We start from the raw sequence: 23,249 nt of genomic DNA, 5'->3' as shown, positions 1-23,249 counted from the left end.
GACAGTGGCTGACCTTTTATATACTTTCTAATTGTTTATACTTCTTCTGCCCCAACTATTGGCATCAATAAATCAACATAACACCACTGGTGAAAAGTAACAGTGACTTCAGCTAACTTTCTAAAACTACGTTGTCCAGCTACGAAGTTCTCTCCTTATCTTTCTTCAATTCCTCTCTTCTCTCGGTCTCCTTGGTAACAGCCTTGGAGAGAGCTCCTTATCAGCTTCTTGCTTCTCAGCTTCTCCTCGCTCCTTTAGCTGACAGGCCCGCCGTTAGCCCCTTCCGCAGTAATTCATCCATGAGGGGCAGAAAACAAGTAGAACAGAATAGGATTAAAAAGTCTGGTGATTAATTAGACTTGGTTTAAGTCTGACACACCTTGAGATGACACCAAAATTAATCATCCTAGAGTGCAGCCTACAGCCCACTACCCGCATTTCTGCATTCAGGAAACATAGTTTCTTCCTTTTACACTGTCTATTGAAAAGCTGAAAGATTCAAAAGGAATTACTAAATCCTCCAATGAGTCCATGAAGTTTCCTCTCAATGATCTCTTTAGTACTACTGCAGTCTACTATTCAAGTATACAGGGACAACTACCACAATACTCTCATTAAAAATGCGTGCTTTGTTAAAATAACCATCACCAAAACCCCAATCAGTCATAGTAAGGCAGATAAGACAGAATCAGTATTGATACTGAAAATCTATTAGAGAAGCCGAGAAAGGCAGAATCCAAAAACTTCAGGTGTGCGTATAATATACTCATGTAGTTGGAAAAAACTAATACACGTTTATTAGAACAAGTTTTGTTTTAAAATCTCATTTTTTCTACTTTGCATAGCTTTACCTCAGCAGTCCACAAATTATTTTTGCTGTATTAAACTAGTGAAACAAGGATATTTCGTCTAGATTTTAAGTTCCAGAAGGAAGTATTATGCAGCTGTTATAAATGGAAAGTTAAGTTATGTTCCTAATTTATCAGTAAAATACCTAATTGCAGAATGAGATCAGCAAGAAATTCTATTACTTTGGAAGAGCAGGGTGATATGTTAGAGAACTCTACCTTTCCAGACACTGGAGAAGGAGGACTAGCACAGGGGCTGGAACAGCTACTGCTCTCTGCAGGCTTCACTGAGGACTGAGCTGGTTTGTCAGCTGAGGATCGTCTGGACAGCAAAATGTCTTTTTCTTTGTACTTCTTTGGCTGGCGGAGTGCAGGAGAAGCAGATTTCACTGAAACCCTAAAAAGGACATACCTTGAGTTTCACAAGCAGTCACTGAACATTTTACATCGACCTGTCAGCTACTGCATGACCACACGTATTGCAGCAACTACAAAATCTATTAAACCCTAACTAAAAATCCCATACTGATCATGCATTGCTTTTTAATGCTACTGTTAAACCTCTTCTGCTACTTCTCAAGCATCACAATTCACGGACAATATTCCTGACAGCTCTCTCAAACAGCAGGCCCAGGTATGAAACACTTCTTTATGGGATTACAAAGCAGCACACAACAGTATAACACCTTTCAACTGTACTTCCACGGTTTCCACCTCCTATGACTAGCAGAAATTTAAGTGAAGCTTGTATACATCAATTGCAACCTACAGTGAGAGGAAGACCTCAACATCTTACTTTTCAGCATGAGAGGAGGCAGACAATTCAGTTTCTGTTGAGCTTTTTCTGCTGTTGGTTGACTTCCATGTAGATGCCAAAGGAAGTTCTTCACAAGTCACAGGTCTTGGTCTCTGGCCAATTCCTGAAGGCTGCTGCAGACCTGCAGACTGTTCTTCAGCACTCAGAACAGCTGTAATTGCTCTTACAGTTGTTTCATCAACCTGAGACCACGGCTTAGAAGGAGCTCGCATACGACGCAGGAACAAGCTGTGCCACTTCTGCCTGAGCTGCAGCAGCATACCAGCAGCCTGCAGTGAATTCCAGTTCTGTTAAATACTGATGAAAATTAGATCACACAGGTAAGAGGACCCTGTCTTTTTCACAGCAGGCAGCACCTGGCATTCTAATATAAACAGGGCCCACAATGAAAGGCAAGACTAAGGTCTTGGGGAAGGGGAATAATCCATATTTAAACTAAGATGCTGACTTACTTTCTTTTCCTTGGGTGCAAGGTAATTTTTGAAACATTTCATTTAGCTCTGTATTAATCTTAGCTTTGTACTGTAAACCCACAGACTTTTTTTTTCCTTTTTATCTTCTGAGAAACCCCAATCCTTTCATGCTTTATGCCCTTCCTCTCAAATCAGTCTCTACTCATGCACTCTTCAGTCATACTTGAGGGAAAAGAGCTCTAAGTGACATTTTTCTTACAGAGACACCTGCTCAAGTGTGATGACTAAGTTCAGAAGACTATAGTCTAATTCCCATGTTATCCGAAATGCTTCCATTGAAATCAGTTTTTAAAAATTACACTTTTGGACACGTCTAGGAGAGACAGTGTTATTATTAGAGCTGGTAAAGCTGTATGTTTCATGACCCATAAACTACCTCCTACCATCGCCACAGCTCCTCAATGACATAAAGACTTCTATTTCAAAGAGGTTTTGAAATTTCTCCTTCCAAAATCTGACAGCAACTTTCTTTCAGCAACTCCAGCTTCAAGTGCTCCTTTTTTGATCTGATTTTGGTTATTCTCTCAGAGAAAGAAGAGCACAATATGCCAATGTGGCTGTTCTCTCAGCTCTTGTTCAGATTTTGGCTATCCCAGCTCATGCTATGGCCTGATGGAGCACCATGCAGGCAGGACAGGAGGCCAGAAGGAGCAGAAGGGCCCTTACGCAGCCACTGTCACCTGCAGCTTGCTGTCCCTTGCAGCCATTATCTTTTGTCTGGCAGAATCTCTTCAGAATCTGCTGACCTGTGGAAAGGGACAAATCTGCCAAGCTCAGACATTTAAAACAGCGCACTGCCCAGAAAGTTTGTGAAGCAGATCCAACAGCATCTGGACTGCAGAGGCTTTCCTGCTCCCTTGTGTGAGAGACAGGACACCCACACCAAGAGGGAGGAAGAGGGGTGAGCATTCTCACTGTTGACTTAGGTGACTAATTATTTTCTTTCTTTTTGCTCACAGGTAAAAGAACAGAAAGGTATGGGTGATAGGTGATGAAGCATTGCAGCCCGGATGTTGAATACACGAATTCACGTGACAGACAACTCTGTGCCAAAGGGGATTGAAGCCCTTCAATTCCTGACGAGCTCGTCAAGTAAAGGTTAAATCACAGAGTACATGGTTTGAGAGACCCAAATGGACCATGACGTTCTTGGAGAAAATTCTGGGCTACTCAAATGTTACAAACACCTTTTCACATCTTTTTACAATTCTTCTACATGAAGCAAGCCCAGGAGCAATTTCTTTCTTACTTCAGGGTCCAGTTTGAGATGGAGCCATTCATCCAGCTTCAGCAGTGGCAGATCAGCAGCTGTTTTGTCCTCCATCTCACTGTCACTGCTATCATTAGATACCCATCCCCCTGAATTAAAGACAAAAGGTGCATTAGCATCTCTATATTATTTCTGCTTACACACAAAAACCTGCATACTACTGTGTTACCAGCAATAATATTTTTCCTTCTAAAACTGACTTTTAAATGTAACCATTTGTAAAACTACCTCTTCTTTTCTGCAAATACACTGGAAAGTCTTTGCTCCAGATAGCAGCAATCAAGTAGCCAGACCTGCTGAAAGTCCTGCTATGTAAAAACCTGTACTGATATGATGTGACTCAACTCATGTACCTTCCCCAGTATTCACAGGCCACTATCCAACTTTTGCCTAAAGCTGTTTGCAAAACCACACGTGGCTCTATTTCCTAGTAAAACAGCAGATTTAAAGACCTAGTAAGGAAATACATATATACAGATATGGCTATTAATTAGGATTCCTGATTTTTCTAAAATGCAATTCAATCAGCATAAACACTACTCTAAGGTTCACAGTTTAAAAGCAAGACAGGAAAGCTTCAGAAATAAGTTGGACTTTTAGTTTGATTCAAACTATGACAACTAGCTGCAGTTATTTTTGCTTCCATTCCAGCAGGACTCAATTGAAATGAGGAAAAAAAGGGAAATTTCTATATCTTCTCTATTACTTACAGTTAATAGTGCAGTTACCTGACATTAAAAATTATCAATAGAACCTATCTTGAAAATGTATGTGTCAGCTAGAAGCAACATGACTTGTTTGCCATATTGATTGTTTCTAAATTATTCTTGCAGTTTCAATAATCTGGTTCAATGTATCAAATAAAGTGGTCTGTAGAAAAAGAACACACATACTACACTTCTCAGTACCAGTATGATCATTAGACATTGTGGCTGCATTCTTTCCTTATGAACTATACTGCAGTTTCTGATACCCTGGAACTGTATCATTTATGGACTTGAATATGTAAGGAAACCCAAAACGGAGAGATTTCTTACAGGACCAACAAACTCTTCCTGAATAACTACAGGAATTATAACAGCGCTGTTTCCAGAATCAGCCAATATATGTATTAAATATTACTGAAAAGTAAGCTTTCCTTGTCACACACTGATGGACACCAACGGAAACATTCCAAATCCAGACTCCGGTGTACCTCGAAAGGATGAAGATGCCTGCAAGGCATTACTTGGCAGTCTGGCTGGTCCACAGAAGAGGGACACGGTGACAGGTGTCACAACAGAGCAGCACCTGATGTTTGCTGTCCTGTGAGCTGCCGTCATTTCATCGTATATAAGCCAGTCTGTAGGGAGGGCCTGGATGGCTGCAGCTTGTCCATTTGCTGGGGCAATCTGTGCAAGAGCAGGTAAGACCAGGCTATTATACCCTCTACCTGTAATGAATGTAAATTTGAACGTATCTCTCATTTTATCCACAGACATTGTGCATGCCTCAACCTGGCAGTGTTCACGGCCAGGCTGGGGGGGGCTCTGAGCAACCTGGACTAGTGGAAGGTGTCCCTGCCCGTGGCAGGGGTTGGAATGAGATGAGCTTTACGGCCCCTTCCAACCCAAACCATTCTATGATTCTGTATTTTGAGAAATAAATACATGTATAATTAGATACATATAAAAATATACATGCAAATAAAAAAGCGTGAGAGAATTCAACCAGATTCACAAATTATCCTACCATGAAAAAACAAAATATTTTGCTTTAAAAAGAAATGTTAAAAAAAAAGTTTCAGAGAAAAACTTGCTTTTAAGAGTAGGGATCATTATATCTTTAAAACAATTTTATAATTGGGACCTTTTTTTTGCCATTTTACCTTGTTCCATCTAGAGAAAGGACTAATTGAAACAATGGAAAAATGAAACAATTTCAATTCTATCAGCTGAGTAGAACAGTATTTTCTAAAGCTGTAGTGTTAAATGCCCATAGTGCTTTTAACGTACTGACAACTAGGAAAAGACATTTCTAAAACATGTGAGAGATTTTAGTGCTGTGTTTTTTGAACTATGAATTCCAAGTGATTTTACCTTTTTACACTGAGACTGGCCAAGAACAGAGGTAGGATGAAATCGCACTTTCTTCTCCTTTGGTTCAGTCAACAGCAGGCTTTCTCTGTCTACATGCACCAGATTGGGATACATCCCAGCCACTAAGGCAGCTTTAATCACAGCCCAGTTCTCAGAGTTAGCATTAACATCTCTAATATCAGCTCCTCCTCTGGCTCTCACAAAACCTGACAAATGAAAAAGACAAAACAGCGCCACGTTAGCTTCTCTTTGGTTCTCAAAAGGAGTTAGAAACTAAAGGTGAAATAAACGACTTATTTGTTTCATTTTTCACCACTGCCAACCTTAACAGCAGCAAGAAGAAACCATTACACTGAAATCCTTCCTGATAAGGGGTTTCATACTAACACAGAATATCGCTATTTTCTACAATTTAAAGACATTTCCTCTGGGAATAATTTATTAAAACATGAAATGCAGTGGCATGTGGAGATGAGGGTGCTTTCAGTTAGATCAGCCACACTTCCTCATCTACACCATACCCTGCATGAATGTGTACATGGAGGTGTATTTCAAATTAAGTAAGGAAAATTACACCAGTGAACGTGACTTTTGTTACAATTTCTAAATGCCTGACTTTAAAACAAGGTTAAAGAAGTTTCCAACTTCTTTACCTGAGGCTCTAAGCTGGCCAAGCAACTGTGTTCTCATTCCTGCAATGATTTCCATTGTGGCTTGGGATACGAAGTTCTTTTCACAGAAGGCTCTCTCCCAGCCATCACTGCGGGCCTTCTGCCATGCCTGACAACGTTTTTACATTTGCCTATTAATTTGAAGGGCTTAAACTAAAACTGCATTTTTAAAAAAAGATTACATTTATGTCAATAAAATGCAAAACCCACTCCAAAAGTTAATGTATCAAACCAGATACTTTTTTCTGTTCAAGAATTAGATTCTCTTTACGTGTTCACTAGAATGATGATTATGTCAAGTTAAAACAAGAAATAAAGATCATTACATTAAGATCATGATTTGAAGCTCAGTGTAGTAGGATATAAAGAGGCACATGGTTAGAACATTTAGAATTTTATAAGGTTTGAAAATATCAACAAAACATACTACAAAAAGGGTTCCCTCACAAATTTATGAGTCCAATACCCAGGAAAGCCACTAGGCAAAAAGAAAGTCTTCTCCGAGGACTTAAGCACAGTCCACCACTCTACATCCAAGTGGCTTGGTACATTTGCATTGCTTGGCTGATGTGCTGTGATCAGAACTCTCTGAAATGAAATTCTACCTGGAAAGCCCTGAGCAGGGCCATGTGGTCACTGAACGTCCCGGCAGCAAAACGCTTCCTGCACAGCACGGCTGCTCGCTTTTGGGAGGCCAGCGTGGGCAGCACAAAAGGGTCTTGGCAGGCAAGAGCACAGGCAATGGTCAGAACGGGGTCCAGGCACTTCAGAACTACAGCATACAACACCATTTTACCGAGGTGTGGCTCTACAGGCAATTCAGTGAGGTGATAACCAAGCTCAGTGAGATCTTCCCAAGGGTCCATGGCATCTATGGTCTGTTTATAAACAAACGAACAAACAAAGGAGAGGGGGACGGGTAGGGTGGACAAAATCACTTTACAGAGAAAGCAGAAAGGATGTGAATACTGGACATTAACTAGACTTGTTTCCAAACACTAAAAAAGCAAGTGAAACTATTAACAGAGACAAGACTTCAAAGCACTCTCTTCCCTTGACATGGAAAACCACATCCCCACACACAAAATGAAAACAGACAATAAACAAAAACTCAGAACATCCTTAGGTAATTAAAAACGGCTTCAGTACAAACTGAAGTCAGTAAGACAGACTGCTACACCACAAATTTGGGATCAAACACAATTACCATCTAAACCTATTCCTTCTCTGACCTTAAGCATATGCACAGCATTTCTCACAGTTACAGCAGGCGGAGGATCTGGAGCTTTCATAAGAAAGTCTACAACTGGACAATTAACTGGAGTCAGAAGTTTTGTGAACAAACAAATCTCCTGCAAGGTAAAAGGCAGAACAAAAAAGATTACCAAGATTTGGAAACAACCCCAAACCCATGATTTGTTGCAATTAATAGTATGGTTTGAGGACATTGTATTTTTTAAAGTTACAGTTTCTAACTGAACATGCACCTGAAGCGGCATTCTTAGAAGTTCTGGAGATTGAAATTCCAACATATTCTGAAATCGCAGCCTGCTGAAGAGACGAAAGCAGACTCCAGGCTGACAGCGCCCAGCCCTTGAAAATAAAATATGGGAAGTGGTGAAAATGAGGATTTCTTTCTAAAAACAAAACCTAAAGCCAACAAAGAGACACAGAAACTCAGAATGGAAAAGAAGAAGCAGTTCTATGAAGACAGTGTTGTCAGTCACACGCAAAGTGAGAGTTTTCCAATCGTGAGTTATCTTTGAGAGTGTGGCAATTTTTTACGGTAATTTTAACCCACCACTGAGAAATCTGGAGAAAGAAAAACAAGGCTTATCTAATGTAAAGTGCTGTGGGGTTTTTGCTAACTTAAGACCAGTCCAAATCTCAATCATCCTTTGTTGTAAGGAATCAGTTGCAAACTTTATTGTTTCCTCTCACATCCCCCAAACAGAAGTGATGCTTGGAGTAAAAGGCTGAATAAAGATTAAATAACTTGTGAGTGAATGAGAGACAGCCAGTTCTCTCATTGATATACATCTATGTGCAAATGTGCAGCTTAATGCCAGTATGACTGATTAAACAGGCATTTGTTGCTACACAAACTTCTGAGCCCTCACCCACAGTGTTGGGAAGAATATAATCATGGCCTGTTAAGTCATGGATAGCTTGGAGAAAGTGAAACAGGCAGTCCTCTGCCCACAGACAAGATGTGAAAAGACCCCACTGGACACTGTGACTGCTGGTGCTACATGGGAGAAAGAGGAAGGAGAACAAATTAATGGGGGGAAAACAACCCAGACCTTTGGGAAATGCCTGAGCATCACTCTTCTACAACTTGGGAAATTATTCCAAGGAAATACATACTGACCCTACACACTGGACTAGGCTAGAAACAGTTACTACATTGTGTGCTTTATTCGAAACACAGATTGTGGATATCTGCAAAATGGAAACCAGTATGAGGCATTTATTACCTGCCTTTTCTCTGGACAGCACTGGCTTTTGAAATCCACCCCATTTTTAGCACTGGAACACGACTCTGCACATCAAAAGACTTCTAGAAAAACAAAGAAAGGAATATAAACTGAAAACTCAATAGGGTACATGAAATAAAAGTTACTAGTTATTTAGATTACCAACAGAAGTTTCCTAAAAAGAATGAAACACTAATAGAGATACAGTAGCTTCTGCAACAAAGGTACCTTCTCAGTTTCAAGTGAATTTATGATGGTATCTCCTTTGTAGTACCTTAATGCTCCACAGTTTGTGAAAGTCACCATTTTCTAGTCAATAGGTAATTGCAAGTCAGTAAAAGCTATGTCAAATCTGTGTTCTGAGATATCACAAAGCAGGTAAAACTACATTATTATACCAAATAAAGTTTTCCTTTTTATCTCACTTGGAAATTACCTACTTGTTTTCTTAAGACTGATGTACAATTACAAAAAAAAACACTTTATGAGAACCTCAGAAATTTGGTGTGCATATCACCTATGAAATCCAATTTCATTTTCAAAGCTGTACACTAGGTCTTAAATTGCCTCATTGTGTGTTCTCACTTTTCTTGAACAAGTAATTAGGAATGGGCACTGAACACAGCAAAAAAAACTGCTTAAAAACTTCATGGATTATTTTTGGACTTGATACAATAGTAGGACAAAAGGAACTCCCAGTGCTCCCTAAGTCTCAGGAAGGTGGTGGTCTAAACTGAGGACTTGTTTTAAAAATCCAGCAGAAATACTAAATTGCAAAAGAGAAAGATCCATTAATACATCAACCTAGATTAGCTTTTACAAGGTTTTTTAGACAGCTAGCTATTTACAGTATTTGTCTTCAAACAAATGGATGTTGAAACTTTTCAGCGAGGACTGTTGCCTGACAGGCAGTAGATCTCAGCATGTAAAAGCTTTTTTTCATTTTCATGTAAAGTAAAAAGAAAAAAAAACCAAGTTCCCCAAAGTTTATGCACTGTGTGTTTTAGAATTGCACTAGGAAAATTTAAGGCAATCCTACCTCTTTCACCTTGCCTGAGTCAATGACAAACACCACATCATTGACTGTTATGCTGGTTTCTGCAATATTAGTAGAAAGAATCTGCAAAGAAAAAAAACCAAAACCACCGGAACTAGAGTCACTGTAAAAGCAAAGGCAAAACAGATCATTGTAGCATCGGACAAAGTCCTCTAATACTTGCAATTTTGCGGATGCCAAAAGGTGGAGTTTCAAGCACTTTCTTCTGATCCAAAGTCTGCACACTTGAATGAAGCATGAAAACTTGGTATCTAATGCAAGACAAAAGGAACATTTTAAGGCTCCTTAAAAGAAGCAATGAAAAGCCACAGCAACTAAAGGTTTTACCTGTGAGCATTAGCAGCAAATCTCTTGTCATCCAAAAGAATGCGGTCCCTGAGGCTCACTATCTCATCATACCCAGGAAGAAATATTAAAATTGCTCCTAAAAAAGGAAGTGGGTTTGCAAAGTTAAACAGAAAATTCAAATACATGTCGACTAGCACTCAGAAGGTTTTAACGTTTAGGGATTGCTGAAAGAAGAGCACGATTCATCAGAAGCCAAAGCCACAACAGCTGGTTGAGTATTTACCTACCTGCATCACAACTATGACAGATGCTGTGAAGTAAGTGCATTATCAGATCCAGATCCACTTTTTCATCATCAAAACTGTGATGATAAGCTGCCAGTAGTTCTCTGTCCTCTGCACTAAGGTCACTACCACTATTTTGGACCAGGGAACTTTCATCCAGATTTCCAAATGCAAATGAAGCGCTGTAACAGAAAAATACACCAGAGTCAAGGCTGCCCCTTCGGGTTTGCATTGAGCCATCAGCTCAAACTTAGATCAAGACCAACACGACTATTGGTCTTGAATTCTAATGCTGAAGTGTAGCAGAAGGGAACCACCATACTATTGCTGTTCACTGATTTCAATGTTAACCCAACAAAGGATGCCCCTTCATTTATTAGTGCTAACTTTAGGTTTCTTCAACTTCATTGAAACAGAACCATAAGCAAATGAAAGTGTAAAGATACTTCTCGTTCATCTGTTCAAGGAAAAATATTTAAGAGATACGTATTCTCCAAAAATTTCCCACTAGCAGAAACTGCACTAAGAGAAATTATAATAAATATAATCTTTACAAAACACTACCTCAACTATGATAACTGTCAGTTAATCAGAAAAGCATTCTTGAATGGCCTAGTGTACACGTTACTTCTGTCAATTTTCTTTAACATGCCTATTGCGTATAAAAAATATACAAATAAAAACACATGACAGATTTGTTTGCAAAGTAAGCATGTGAAAAGAAAATGGCACATAGCATACAATTAGCAAGTTGTGCAAACATAAACAATACGATACTGAGTACAAAGTTGTTTGGTTTTGAAATTCTTATTCTTAAAAAAATAGGTATTGCTATTCAGTCCAGATTTTACAGCATGAAAAGCTAAAACCTGTTCTGATTCAAAGAACACAAACCTCAAATTCCCCATCACTATCATATACAACTCCTTCTGCAAAATAGCTACAGCTTACCTGTAGGATTCCAACAGATCAACAACCTCTGTCTGTCCAAAGTGCCTAGCCCAGTCCACAGCCATCCTGAAAGAGTTGCACAAGTCGTTTCATTAGATTTTTCACTTCAAAAGATGAAGATGAAGAGCACATCAGGTGAGGCAATTGATACCAGACTTTTGTACCCATTTCTCTCAGTTATCTCTCAGTTATCTCTCAGTTATTGCTGGATCTTCGACTTCCCATTTGAAATAGGTGTTAACAGCTATCTGACTTTTAGGTAACTACAGTTCTTTACCACAAAAGAATGTCCTTGTACACAGGAGCACCGGCAAACATGCACAAGGAAATGAGGAGGAAGGAGGTGCCATTCCTTTAAAAAGCCCACAACAACGTGCAGAGATCAGACCTGCCTGTTTGCAGTACCCTTGAAGTCATCTCCAAAAGTCACACCCCAGGCTTAACATTTGGCTATTTCAGGTCTTTCAGAAGCTGTCCTCCTCACAATGCACTTCACTGTTTTACACCTTTAAATTGCATTTCTTCCCAAGTTTTTCAAATGTTAGTACCAGATATCAGACCCCTGGAATCCTAATTCTTATCATTCCATACTACAGTTACAAACTGTACTTCCCTGCTTAGATGAAGACATACTCCATGACCACAGAACTTGAGTTTCTACAGATTCACAAATATTTTTACATGCTACAACATATTTAGAAACATAACAGAAAGATCTTCTGATATAGGTAACTCCATGAAAATACAAACTGCCAAACATTTTGGTCCAATTCAGTAGATTACAGTTGTTCTGCTAAGCAGTGTCTTAAATAAGACCTCCTGAAACAAAGTTTATAGCTCATAATCAAGACCATGTAATTAAGAATTCAATTTAGAATTTACAGAAAACAATGTGATTAACAGGAGTTAGAAACTGTTTAGGCTGTCAAAATCTACAGTTCTTACAGCAGTGTGATAAGTTAGCAAATTAATTTAGATGTTAAAGAATTTTCTTTCTTTCTCCTGTATTGACAAATAAATCTATCTTTTGGTTTCTCTGTTTTTACCAGCCATTAGATGATTTGCAGTGGATACTTGCTCCCATGCTGATCAACTGTTCTACTTGACTCAAAAAGCCTCTCCCTGAAGAAATCATCAGAGCAGTCGCACCAGTTTCACTGTGCCTATAATCAACTGAGAAGTAAAACAAAAAAATCCAGCAAACCCCATAGAAATCTTATTTCTTCATCTAAATATAGTACAAATATTGCTTTCAAATTCCAGCCCAAAGAGAATTTGTTTCCTCACTTTATCTCTGCAGTCACTTCATGTCAATTCCACACTCTTTTAGAAACACACTTCTGTCAATACTTGAAAACAACATCATCAACTAACTAAACAACTCATTAATTCTGCTAGCCCTATCCATTTTTTCAGTAGGCATCAGAATGTAAAGGTAACAACATTTGAAACTGGAGAGAAAAGTAGCCATAAAAATCAAAGTAAAGTTGAGGTTGCTTTTTTCTTATGTAATAGCACATGAAACTTACCACTGACATTTTCAGTTAAAATAAGATTTAACACCTGAGCAAACGAATCAGTATCTTTATGCAACCAGATGTCAGAAAGACAGGAATCCATTTCTTTTACTATCCACGGTTCAAGGCAATTCACATCTTTTTCAGTCTGAAGATAAAAAACAATACTGAAAGATTAGTCTCTTCCAAGAGTTGTCTTCATTCTCATACATTACCCACAAAGAATTTGAATGGTAATTTTTCCCAGCAGCAACCAGAAATCCAGCACTCAGGTATCAATGCATTGATTTTGTCAGATGCAAGTACTAACACAATGGCAGTCGAGCCATTTGATCTGAGGAAAAGCTGTGTACAACCACCCTAACTGAAGAGCACGCTTCAGCTACAGCAGTTCACCCCAATCAAGTAATCTTTAAAATAGGTTAATATCCCCAAAGACTCTACAGAACTACCTGTAGAAAACAGATTTTAAATGGCTAGTAATACAACACAAATACAAATGTCTCTTCCAACTAAAGAAAAAACTTACCAGTTGATTAAATACTGTGTCACCACCATCATCCAACCATTTGTACTCCTCATTTGCCCTTGGAACCGATTTTTGTCTCCGAGATGTCCTTTTGTTACTGTTGTCTTGAGCTGAACACCACTCAGCAAGAGTGTACTTCTGTTTCTCTTCTAGAATGCAAAATATTCCCCAAGAAAGTTTGAGTCATCTTTATTATCCATTGTTTTCTACTAAAAAAGACAGTTCCAGCAGGTCCAAGTTTTACCTATTCAACCTCTCTTATTTAATCTAGAATGCTACTACCAGTCCAACATAAATGACATGTTTAAGGGTACCCGAAGTGCACACTGCAAACAAGGGCTATAAGAACGAGGTAAAACCCACCACTTTGGTGTTGAACCCCCCAAGCCTCCATTATTTCAAACTACTGCATTCAAAGGGTCTTCCTTAAGTAATCACCTTCCACACAATCTCAGCCCAGATCTTTTTCCAGAAATGGAATGCTGAAGACAAGCGAGACAGTCCCTGCACGTAACAACTTATTTTTCTACACAAGTGGAAGAAACATTAGAAAACACCAGTCTCTTAACTGAACTTTTCTGCCCCCAGTGATCAGAGATGAGCACTGTGATAAATATCCAGTTAGGACTGTATGTTATAGCTTTGGGGTTTGCATTTTTTTTTTTTTTTAATTTCTTTAAATAATCACTGGGATCATTACTTTCAGGTGCCAGGAAAACTTCTGAAGCAGTATCTACTTAATCAACTGAAAACCAATGATGTTTAGCTCAAGAGTGTTAACACAAAAAATACATCCATGCCTGAAGAAAGCAGTGAAAAATGTTACTGAAGGCAACAACTTGTCCATTTAGTGCAAGACTGTACAAAATCCTGCCTGCTTTAATAGCTGCACTTTAGTTTGCACCCAAAGGTACAGAGCATCCTATGCTTCTTTAGTATTCATGTGGGCACAGCCCCCAGTTCTCTATAACTCTACAGCGTAATAATTAGAAAACAGATGACATTTATCAACTGAAAGAAAAAAGAATGCAACCACCAAATCAAAGTGATTTTTTTTCATTAATTGCATAAACTATTTCAGTAATGTAAATACTGAGAGCTTAAAAATACTTGCTGTCATCTAATCACATCTCATTTAATCCCCTGACTTTGGAATTTTAACAGAAAAGAATCCTGTTAATTGTTTGTTCAATCAACCAATGATTCTCATTGCCAACCCTTACAATTAACAAGTCCACCGACCTTGCTGCTTCTCTTCTTTGTACTTCACCATCTCTTTGTTTGTATACCCAGTGCTTCGTAAAATGTCCTCCAGAAACAACTCTTTAACTTCAAAAGGCCTCCCTTGGACTAAAATAGAAAAAAATCCATAAAAGATTATATATTCACTAGCTTCACTTACAGCATTCATTTTTTCAAAAACTATCTTCACTGGAGTTTATTTTTCTCAGAATTATACAAAACAAAACATTTCCAAAGTAAAATGCCACCTTGTTTCTCCTCAACCTCTTCAATTTTATCAAGTGTTACAGCAAGAGATGTTCATAAGACTGACAGTTATTAATTTGTTTTTAATGAGAAAAAGAGAACAGCCGTTTTTGTTTAGGGTTACAAACAAGAACTCACCATGTAAGTCTGCCACCTGGATTTAAAATTTCATGAATTAATAAGCAATTAATACAGCTTTTTGCAAGGTTCCACACGGAGACAGTACATCTTTGCACTGAACTACTTTCTTTTCATCAGAAGTATGTGAGAAGAGATTCTTATCTCCATGTCCTCAACTTATTCAGCAAAGCTGAGCTTTCTTTACTGAATACTTCTTGACAGATGAGACATCCCAGTGGCCTCTCCCTTCTCATAATTTATCCTGATTTCTTTTTCAACAAGACTGTTTTCTAGACCTTATCTGTGGACATTAAAGGATGCTTTTTTGCATGAAGAATTCAAATCTCTGCATTTTGATTTCTTGTCCCTTAAGCTGACTCAGGATCACTCTGCATTTTCCTTCAGAAGGAACAATCCACAATTCACACACTTTTAGAAGCTGCCACAGAGGAAGCACAAGCTCTGTGTACTACAGCAATCCACAGCTACAAAATGTTGGTTTCTGTGGTCAGGATTTTGTCAGCCATAATGCTGAAGGAGAATCAAACCTTTTACATTACATGAACAGACAAAGATGCTTCTTTTAGTTCTTAAATTCTCAAAAAAAGAAAAAAAAAAAAAAAAAAAAGGGGGGGAAACCATCTTTTCAATTGTTATTGGCCTGTTACATAACCAGCACAAGCACTGTGGTAAACTGGAGAGATTGCCATCAGAATTTCCAACACAAATTGACCGATCTGAAAGAACAGGAAGCTGCAAAAAGAGTAAACTGGAAAGCCACACAACAATCACAACTGAGGCTCTCGCTTGCAAAAAAAATTCAGAAAACATGAAAGCATGTGTAATTTCCAGATTCCTGTCTCCAACAAGTTGCAAGTCTTATTTTACTAGGCAGAAATTCAAAACTGGGAACTAAACACTTCCATCTGTAAAAAAAAAATTAGGAAAAAGAGGTTTCCTCTCACAAACATTTGATAAAATAAACCAGTAAGCAATCCCACTTCCTAAAATTGTTGAGATTTTTTTTAAAAAGGCTGATATGCAGAGCATCTACCTGATTGTCAAATAAAGCATTTCTCTTAAAAGCTACTTTACATTAAGTAAAGTAATGTAAGCTTAACAGCTTACATTAAACTTGGGACATTATTTTTGAAAAAGTAAGAGGATTGCAAGGTGCCAGAGCAGGTCGCCCATGCAGAAAACCTTCAAGCCAGGAGCGTGGGGAAAAAAACGCAAACCCACAAAAACCCCCCATCTCCCACACATTTATATTTTGCCTCTACTAAAGATCAGTCACATGAAGTTAAAACAGCAATAATGGTAACTTTTCTTTGCATTTGAATGTAATCTAACTGCAGGTAACTGAGTCTGAACACAAACGAAGAGAAACTGGATGCCTTTTCTGAATATTCACCTAGATGAAGGGCTACTAATTTTCTTTAAATCAAAGAATCATGTCATTCTTTTTTCATGTGAAACCCAATCTGCCTGAGCCTGTATTTCTGAACTGATGAAACACAGTTAGCTGTGTTTCATCCAGTAACCAGTAACAACCTTCACCAAGCCTGAAGAGTGAGATTCTACTGGAATGTATTCATATGTATCACACTCATGTAGCTCCTAAGTCCTGTATCAGCATGAAGACAGCACTTCAATAACCTCTTCCTACTTCTTCAATTAACAGTGGAGGGGGGCAGGATGTACCTGCATGTACAGAACTCCCAGTGACTAAAACACTTCACTCTGAACGAGGTGCAAATAGTCAAGAAACAAGAAACCTGAATACACAAAGAACAAGGATTCCTGGAACTCTCAGTGTATTCAGCACCTGCCTTTACTCAGAATAGTTTGCTACAGTTTACTAAGATCTCTGAGTCTCAGGGCAGGTATACTCAGATTTAAGAGTTAAGATCAAGACTTACTATGTATTACTGGGCAGCTTCCAAAATACCTAATAAAGAGATTTGTATCTACAGCAGCACCAGAAAGAATTAGTTTTAAATGATGCTGGTTTTGCAGCACATCTCTCAGTTTTATTAGCAAGAAGTCGCTGAACCTATCCCTCTCATGTACTTCATCCTGCAACAAAAGGAAAAAAAAAGAGATAAAAAGCCATCATAGATTCAGGATCACAACTTCTGACAAAAACAAACTTTTCTAAAAAAATAAAATACATGATTTGGTGGCACATTACAGAGGCCTTAAAATGTGTAAGTCTAGTTTAAGTAATAGGGTTTTATTTAAAAACTATCCATAAGCAAAAAAAAAACCACTTCAAAAAGTTTTTATCAGCGCTGAGTGCGTTGCCATGCTGAAGCTGTACACACCTTAACTTTAGAGGCTAAAGTGAATATCTGAGACCTCTCTGATTTTGTATTTGAAGCCAAATTTCAAGAAAACGCCACAAACCACAAATCCTACAAATCTTATTTTCATAAATTCTCACTTCACCACTGATGAGCATTTAAAGAAATGGATGACACCACATAATCAGAAAAACAGACAGATTGCTTAGACAAGTCAAAGCCACACAAAGCCTATAAATTAAGGCACCTAACTGATTCATCATCTTTGTCATTCTTCTGTTTTGATTTCTATTATGAATGAAGGAAACAAGGACTCAAAATACAAGGCTTGTAGGCTGACATCAAGAATGTATAGATCATTCTCATGCCTTTTTAACTTTGGTAAACAGGCAGGCACCTAAACTTACCTTTTAATCTTCAGGACTTCAATCTTGCCATAAGCATTCTAGTTCCCCTTCCTTATTAAGTTCCACAATAGGAATATTAGCATACTCATAAATGAACACATCTGAATCATTTGTTAGCCATTAGACTCCACATTATCTAGAAAACTCTGGGCAAACAAATGGACTGAAAACCTGCTATTGCTAAAACAAATGATAACAGGAATTCTGAGACAATCACATTGAACCACATCCATGTAAGCCTCCCTAAGGATTTGCTGCTGACAGGGGAAGTTCCAAAAAATTTACACTTCTGTCTTTCTCCACTCCTCCTGATTCCACAATTAATCATTGCCATGAAAATAAAATACTTTTATTGCTTACAGGATTGCTTACAGGAAAAAACACAAACACGCAGAAAAACACCAAACTCCACAAAACAATCATGCTACTCTAAGGACTCAGAAAGTCTCTGAAGCTGATTCATCTTCTACCAAACAAAAACACCTGAAGTGCTCAGCAAATCTAAATAAAACAAATGAGGACCTCATTTTCCAAGGCAATACATATTGCCCCACCCCACATGAAAGACCACAGGATGCTCACCACAATAACATAGGTCACGGTGGAGAGGGTGCTGTCTCCTGCCATCAGCGTGCCAAGGAGCATGTCATTAGTGCAGAATGTTACCAGTGTCTTTGGAGAAACCCTATGGAACACATCACACAGACAGCTCAGGGGCTTTGCACCATTTAAAGGCAGCTAGCTTTCCAGGGATCAAAAATTAAAGCAGCTGCTGACCACAAGAGGAATTACAGTTCTCTCCCCAAAAGACTCCTGCACACCACTTGTTTTTAACCGGTGCCTTTTCCCGCACATTTCCTAACAATTTGTAGTGCTTGCGCCCCAAAACTTTGGACAACAGATTAATTGAAAAAATAAGATTCAGATTTTAATAAATAAGGAAGTAAAAGAGAAGCATGAAGAAATTCTGCATGCTCTCACTGCTCTTCTTGAACTGCTGCCTCTGTTGTGCAGCTTTTCCTCCCCTGTTCCCCACTGTCCCAGAGGCACTGCCACCATCACAGATGGGCTCAGCCTCGGCCACAGGCAGGTCTGTCTTGGCTGGCACCGGCTCTGTCACACACGGGAGAGGCTTCTGGCACCTCCTCACAGAAGCCTCCCCACAGCTCCCAAAGCCTTGCCTTGAGGACACAATACAGTACAGCTGACTAAATCACAAAGTCATCTGCTTCATCCTCTGCTCCTTCAGAAGCTCAAACTACTGAAATGTTACAATTCTATACTGAGGGAAGCTGTCCCAATAAAAAACAGCAATTGTCACTACTCCCTCTGGTACTGCCATCCTAAAAGAAAACCTTAAAAATTGTACTTCTGTCTTACTATAAACACCTCTAAACATCTCCATTCCAGATTTTTTTTTTGTCCACAGCTCAAAATATTGTTATTTCTCCCTTTTAGTGTTTCTCTGCAGCAATTGTATTGATTCCTCTCAAGCTGGATTTCCTGCACTGCTTCCAGCAATTCTTCCATTTTCACCTGACTTTGCTCTTCTTCTGCCAGCATAGTACTTCCATATATTAATTATCCAGCTTATTGGCGATACATCTTCACCAGCTCTTCTAATCTCTTTATATCCTTGTGAGCTTTCGTACACACATTTGAATTCTTACTGCGGCTTTGTTGTTCAAGCGCATTCATTTTCATCAGCTGTGTGTTATCTTTGTTCACTCAAGCAACACAACCTTTTGCCATCTTCTGGTCACTCATATCCCAACTGCTGGCCCTTCCCTGAAATGTCATTTGGCTACACGGTGCAAAGATGTAAAAACCCCACACAATCCATTCATGCTCTGCTTTACAGACAAATTCATCAAGTGATACTGAAATCTCTACTTTTACTTCACTTCATGTTTTAAACACAGAAGCTGAAGAAGAGTAAATTTAGCCCAAACTAGACTAATAAATAATGCTCATCTCCATCAGTCACTTTCCAATTTTGTTGTTTTCCCTTTTATGACTCCTATCAACTCACACTACATAACATTTCTTACAGCATGCTGGTCTTCACACCTACCTTCAAAGCTTGCGGAACTTTTGGATCCACACTTGTTACAAGTAGAGAGGGGGGAAGAAAAAAAAATAAAAAAAGTGTAGACTTGATCTGAAAATCAGACAAGGATTTCCATGCATACACTCCGCAGAAGAAGTCAACAGAAAATACCTGAGATTCAGTTCTATAAGACAACCTACTACATGAAACTGCAAAACACAGCAAGAAAGCCATCCTTTTCCCTCTTACGTATTCCTTACCTGCAGTAACATATCCCACCTGGGAGGCTGCAACCCAAACACACTGCAGTTTACCTGTGCACAAGATGCACAAGACCAACACAAGATCAACTGGCACTCAGAAATACCATTAGTACCTGCTTTCTAACCGGATCTGGTAACCAATTGTCTGGCCAATCTTCTCTCTTCTTTCTGCTGCCACTCTTTCAGCCACAGCAACAGCTGCTAAACGTCTGGGCTGAGTACAGAACACACGACAGGCAGTTCCATTCTTGTAGCAGTCATCAAGGATAAATTGAGGAATCTGTAAAGAAGTGGCTCAAATTTACTTTTTGAGAAAGTCACAGCTTAGTTAGCACAGGGAAACAATTTAACTGCATCTCAGTATTACACATTGCAAAAGACTTTTCATTAGGATTATCATGGCAAGCATACCCGAAGCAGTGGAAAATAAATTTCTACGTATAAACTCTTTAGGCTTTTTTTAAAGAAAAAACTTGCAGTGTCTCCCTCCTGCTTCAGAGAAATCTAAAATAAAACTCCGGTAGATAATCTCTCATTTTAACACAAAAAATACTCTGGGTACTAAGAACAGAACTACCTTAGAAGAAAAAGGCCTATACAAACATCACAGATACTTTCCCTTCAATATTTTGTATTGTTTTAATGAAAAAATTGTATCTACCAGAAAATTGTGAGGAATCATTTTTGCTTTTAGTACCTATCTACTGGCTTAGTGTTTCAAAAGCAAGAAAGTGAATTGGAACAAGATTTTCAATCATACAGGAAAAGGAAAGCCTTAAAATAGCATCAAAATATCCTGTATCACAAATATTACACAATTGTCATAAATACTGTTACAGTTTTTATTTAATTGAAGAAACATACTTGCGTAGTTTTTCCTGATCCAGTCTCTCCTATGATCAAAACAATTTTATTGTCCTTTATTATTTGGACAATTTCTTCCTGTTTTTCAAGAACTGGTAGTGACTGCCTGAAGGAATCAAACTCTGATTCCCCTCTTTCCACTGGGACCTGGGGGATACCATCATTAAGTCGAAAAGTTATCTTGTTTACTTCTTTGTTTTCTGTGAAGACAAGGTAAAAGTTTATTTATGCAGATACAGAGGAAGGTCACAAAAACACTGCTCAAAAACTGTACTGAAAAATTAACATTGCTGACTTTTGATGCATCCCTGTGGGTAAAGTGACAAACCCATCACACATTTAGAAGTCATATTTATAGCAACATGTCCTCCTGCAGTGCTTGAAATAAATATCTTTCAAAACAGTTATTACTTTCATAGGTATTTTGAACAAAACCAGACTCTTCCAGAGCATTGCTCCAAGTCAAAAAAGCCCACAAAGAGCAAAAGGAGAAACAGAAACTAAACCAGAGAACACAGCCCGGTGGATTTTGGTGGCCCTTGTATCTGCGCCCACATTTCACACCTGCAGTTCTCCCTAGAAATACACACTTCCAGGGGTAAGCCTTGAAGCTATTCCATGCCTTTGCCTGAAATCATACTAATGCAAGCATGCTGTATCAAGAGTCCTGGCCCCCACACAGCAGTGTGATGTGTTACAAAGCAGTGCCTAAGTAGCCAACAAACGGGCACATCTTCTGAGGCAGCTACTTCACATCCATCATTGCAAGTGCTACTCTCTAATTCCTTGAGAATTATCTTCCAGAAGAATGAAAAGCTTGCTGTAAAGTCAAGGATACATATTTAATGTCAGTAACAGATTCATATACTAAATTTCAACCTCTGTTGTACCAAGACAAACACAGACTAAGAGATCGGGAGAACTAAAAATACATTCTTGAGATGCGGAGAAAGGCAAATATTAGACTGCTCATTAACTTATCCCTTACATTCCTAAGACATTGCATTTCAGTCCTTGCATTATAGCTTCCCTCTGTTCATTAAACAATCCTATTAAACAACTGAAACAATTGGAAAGAACAGCAAAGGAAGCACTTCAAGAACAGACACCACCTATCAGAACCATGCCATTAAACAAGGCATATTGGTACAAGTGTTTTCTGTTCACTACACCCATCTCTGCACACAGAAACACACTGTAACTCTTCCACTTGTAGCTGCTAAAGCAATAATCTAGATTAAAACCTTGCTTTTTTTAAAAAAAAAACCCAACATTTTATCAGAAGTTTGTCTTTCAGTGAACTCTTCCATATTCAAGAAATCAAGAAGTCTGGACAGTAGTCTCTTCAGGACCAAATCTATTTTGTAGAGATGAAGAAATAAAAATTAAAATTCTTCACTTATCAAGGACATTAATTTCTACAAGCAGAACAGACAACTTCATTTTCTCATATGGGTATTCTTACAGCAGCAGGGGAACACTGACTCTTCAATCCCACCTCACAGAACTTTTATGGAGCCACATTTCAAAATGTGCTTCCAAAAAGGTTTGGCTGGAACTGCCTCAAAGATTCTAAAGTAACACAACACAAGGTGGACATCACCATGTGCATGATATGACTTCCCAAGTTCCTCACAGCACCAGTTCCAAAAGACCTTAAAAGTAAGGAAAATTAATGCGTTTGCAAGAAGGTGTCTGTTAGGACACGAGAGGGGACAGAACAGAAAGAGGTTTCTTTTGTCTTTGGGCTGCAGGTGGTTTTTCCAAGTGGTGGCGATGGACAAGTCCAAAGCAGAACACACGCCCAACGTACCAGATTCAACAGCACAGGCATTTCCTCGCTCTGTCCTTGGCAGGAGTTCCGTGCCTTCCTTATTTGTGACGGGAAAGCGCTGAATCAGACTCCGAACAGCGTGTTTCGTACGGAGAGCCAAGCCACAAGTCATGCCTGCGTGTGCCTCTGATACATCCTTCTTCCTTACAGTCAGGTAGCGATTGGCTCCTTTTCTGTCAGCGGGAGAAGAAAACATACTTTAGGAAAAAGGAACCTACTCTAGGTTGACTTTGATCTGTCAAGGTAGGAGATGCTATGCAAAATCTTTGGGAAAAAAAAAACCAGAAATCACAGTGAGAAGCTTTTTTAATGGAGCCATTAAATCCACAAAGTATAAAAGCAAGCTGTCCCAAAAGGCATGTCACAAGCTTTTCCAAGCATGCATACAGCAATGAACACAGATGCTCATTTCTCTTTTACACTTTTTTCTCTAATACTATTCCTTGCAACACAGTTGAGTATGTTGAAAACATCAGTCAGGTTATCATTAGTCTTGAAATTCTATTGGTCTGCACCAAAAAACTGAAAATTGTACCCTGACTCACCCTTTGCTTTTAGATACCAGTCCAAGAGACTGACAGAGCCGGTGAACAAATGCTCTTTCAGTACTAGTGAAGCTAGAAGGAAATTCCATCTCTAGAAGAATGATAAATAATA

General features: G+C 38.7%; 1 protein-coding gene across 1 annotated transcript; it reads right to left on the bottom strand.

Moving 5' to 3' along the window:
• Positions 1-974: 974 nt before the first annotated feature.
• LOC128821814 (3'-5' RNA helicase YTHDC2-like) lies at positions 975-23,226 on the bottom strand. Its single transcript, XM_054003139.1, has 25 exons — positions 23,138-23,226; positions 22,572-22,765; positions 20,759-20,958; positions 20,008-20,174; positions 18,164-18,266; positions 16,791-16,947; positions 14,503-14,610; positions 13,261-13,409; positions 12,744-12,879; positions 12,261-12,387; positions 11,215-11,280; positions 10,267-10,445; positions 10,019-10,115; positions 9,855-9,942; positions 9,674-9,754; positions 8,635-8,717; positions 7,645-7,750; positions 7,390-7,509; positions 6,763-7,035; positions 6,140-6,266; positions 5,487-5,692; positions 4,604-4,799; positions 3,388-3,497; positions 1,645-1,934; positions 975-1,245 (listed from the first exon to the last, which is right to left on the bottom strand). Exons 1-25 carry the CDS (start codon positions 23,224-23,226, stop codon positions 975-977), a joined length of 3,723 nt encoding a protein of 1,240 aa, XP_053859114.1.
• Between the last annotated feature and the right edge of the window lie 23 nt (positions 23,227-23,249).

This window comes from Vidua macroura, chromosome Z (assembly GCF_024509145.1).
Source record: "Vidua macroura isolate BioBank_ID:100142 chromosome Z, ASM2450914v1, whole genome shotgun sequence".
Classification (NCBI taxonomy): Eukaryota; Metazoa; Chordata; class Aves; order Passeriformes; family Viduidae; genus Vidua; species Vidua macroura.
Note: the sequence above shows the minus strand (reverse complement) of the source record. Positions and strands in the feature narration are given on the sequence as shown.

Coding starts and splice junctions, on each gene's coding strand:
- LOC128821814 (XM_054003139.1), bottom strand. CDS start 23,226: ATGGAATTTCCTTCTAGCTTCACTAGTACTGAAAGAGCATTTGTTCAC. Junction 20,175..20,758: donor GATCAGGAAAAACTACGCAA/GTATGTTTCTTC, acceptor ACTTCTTTACAG/ATTCCTCAATTTATCCTTGA. Junction 5,693..6,139: donor TGGCCAGCTTAGAGCCTCAG/GTAAAGAAGTTG, acceptor TTCATTTGTCAG/GTTTTGTGAGAGCCAGAGGA.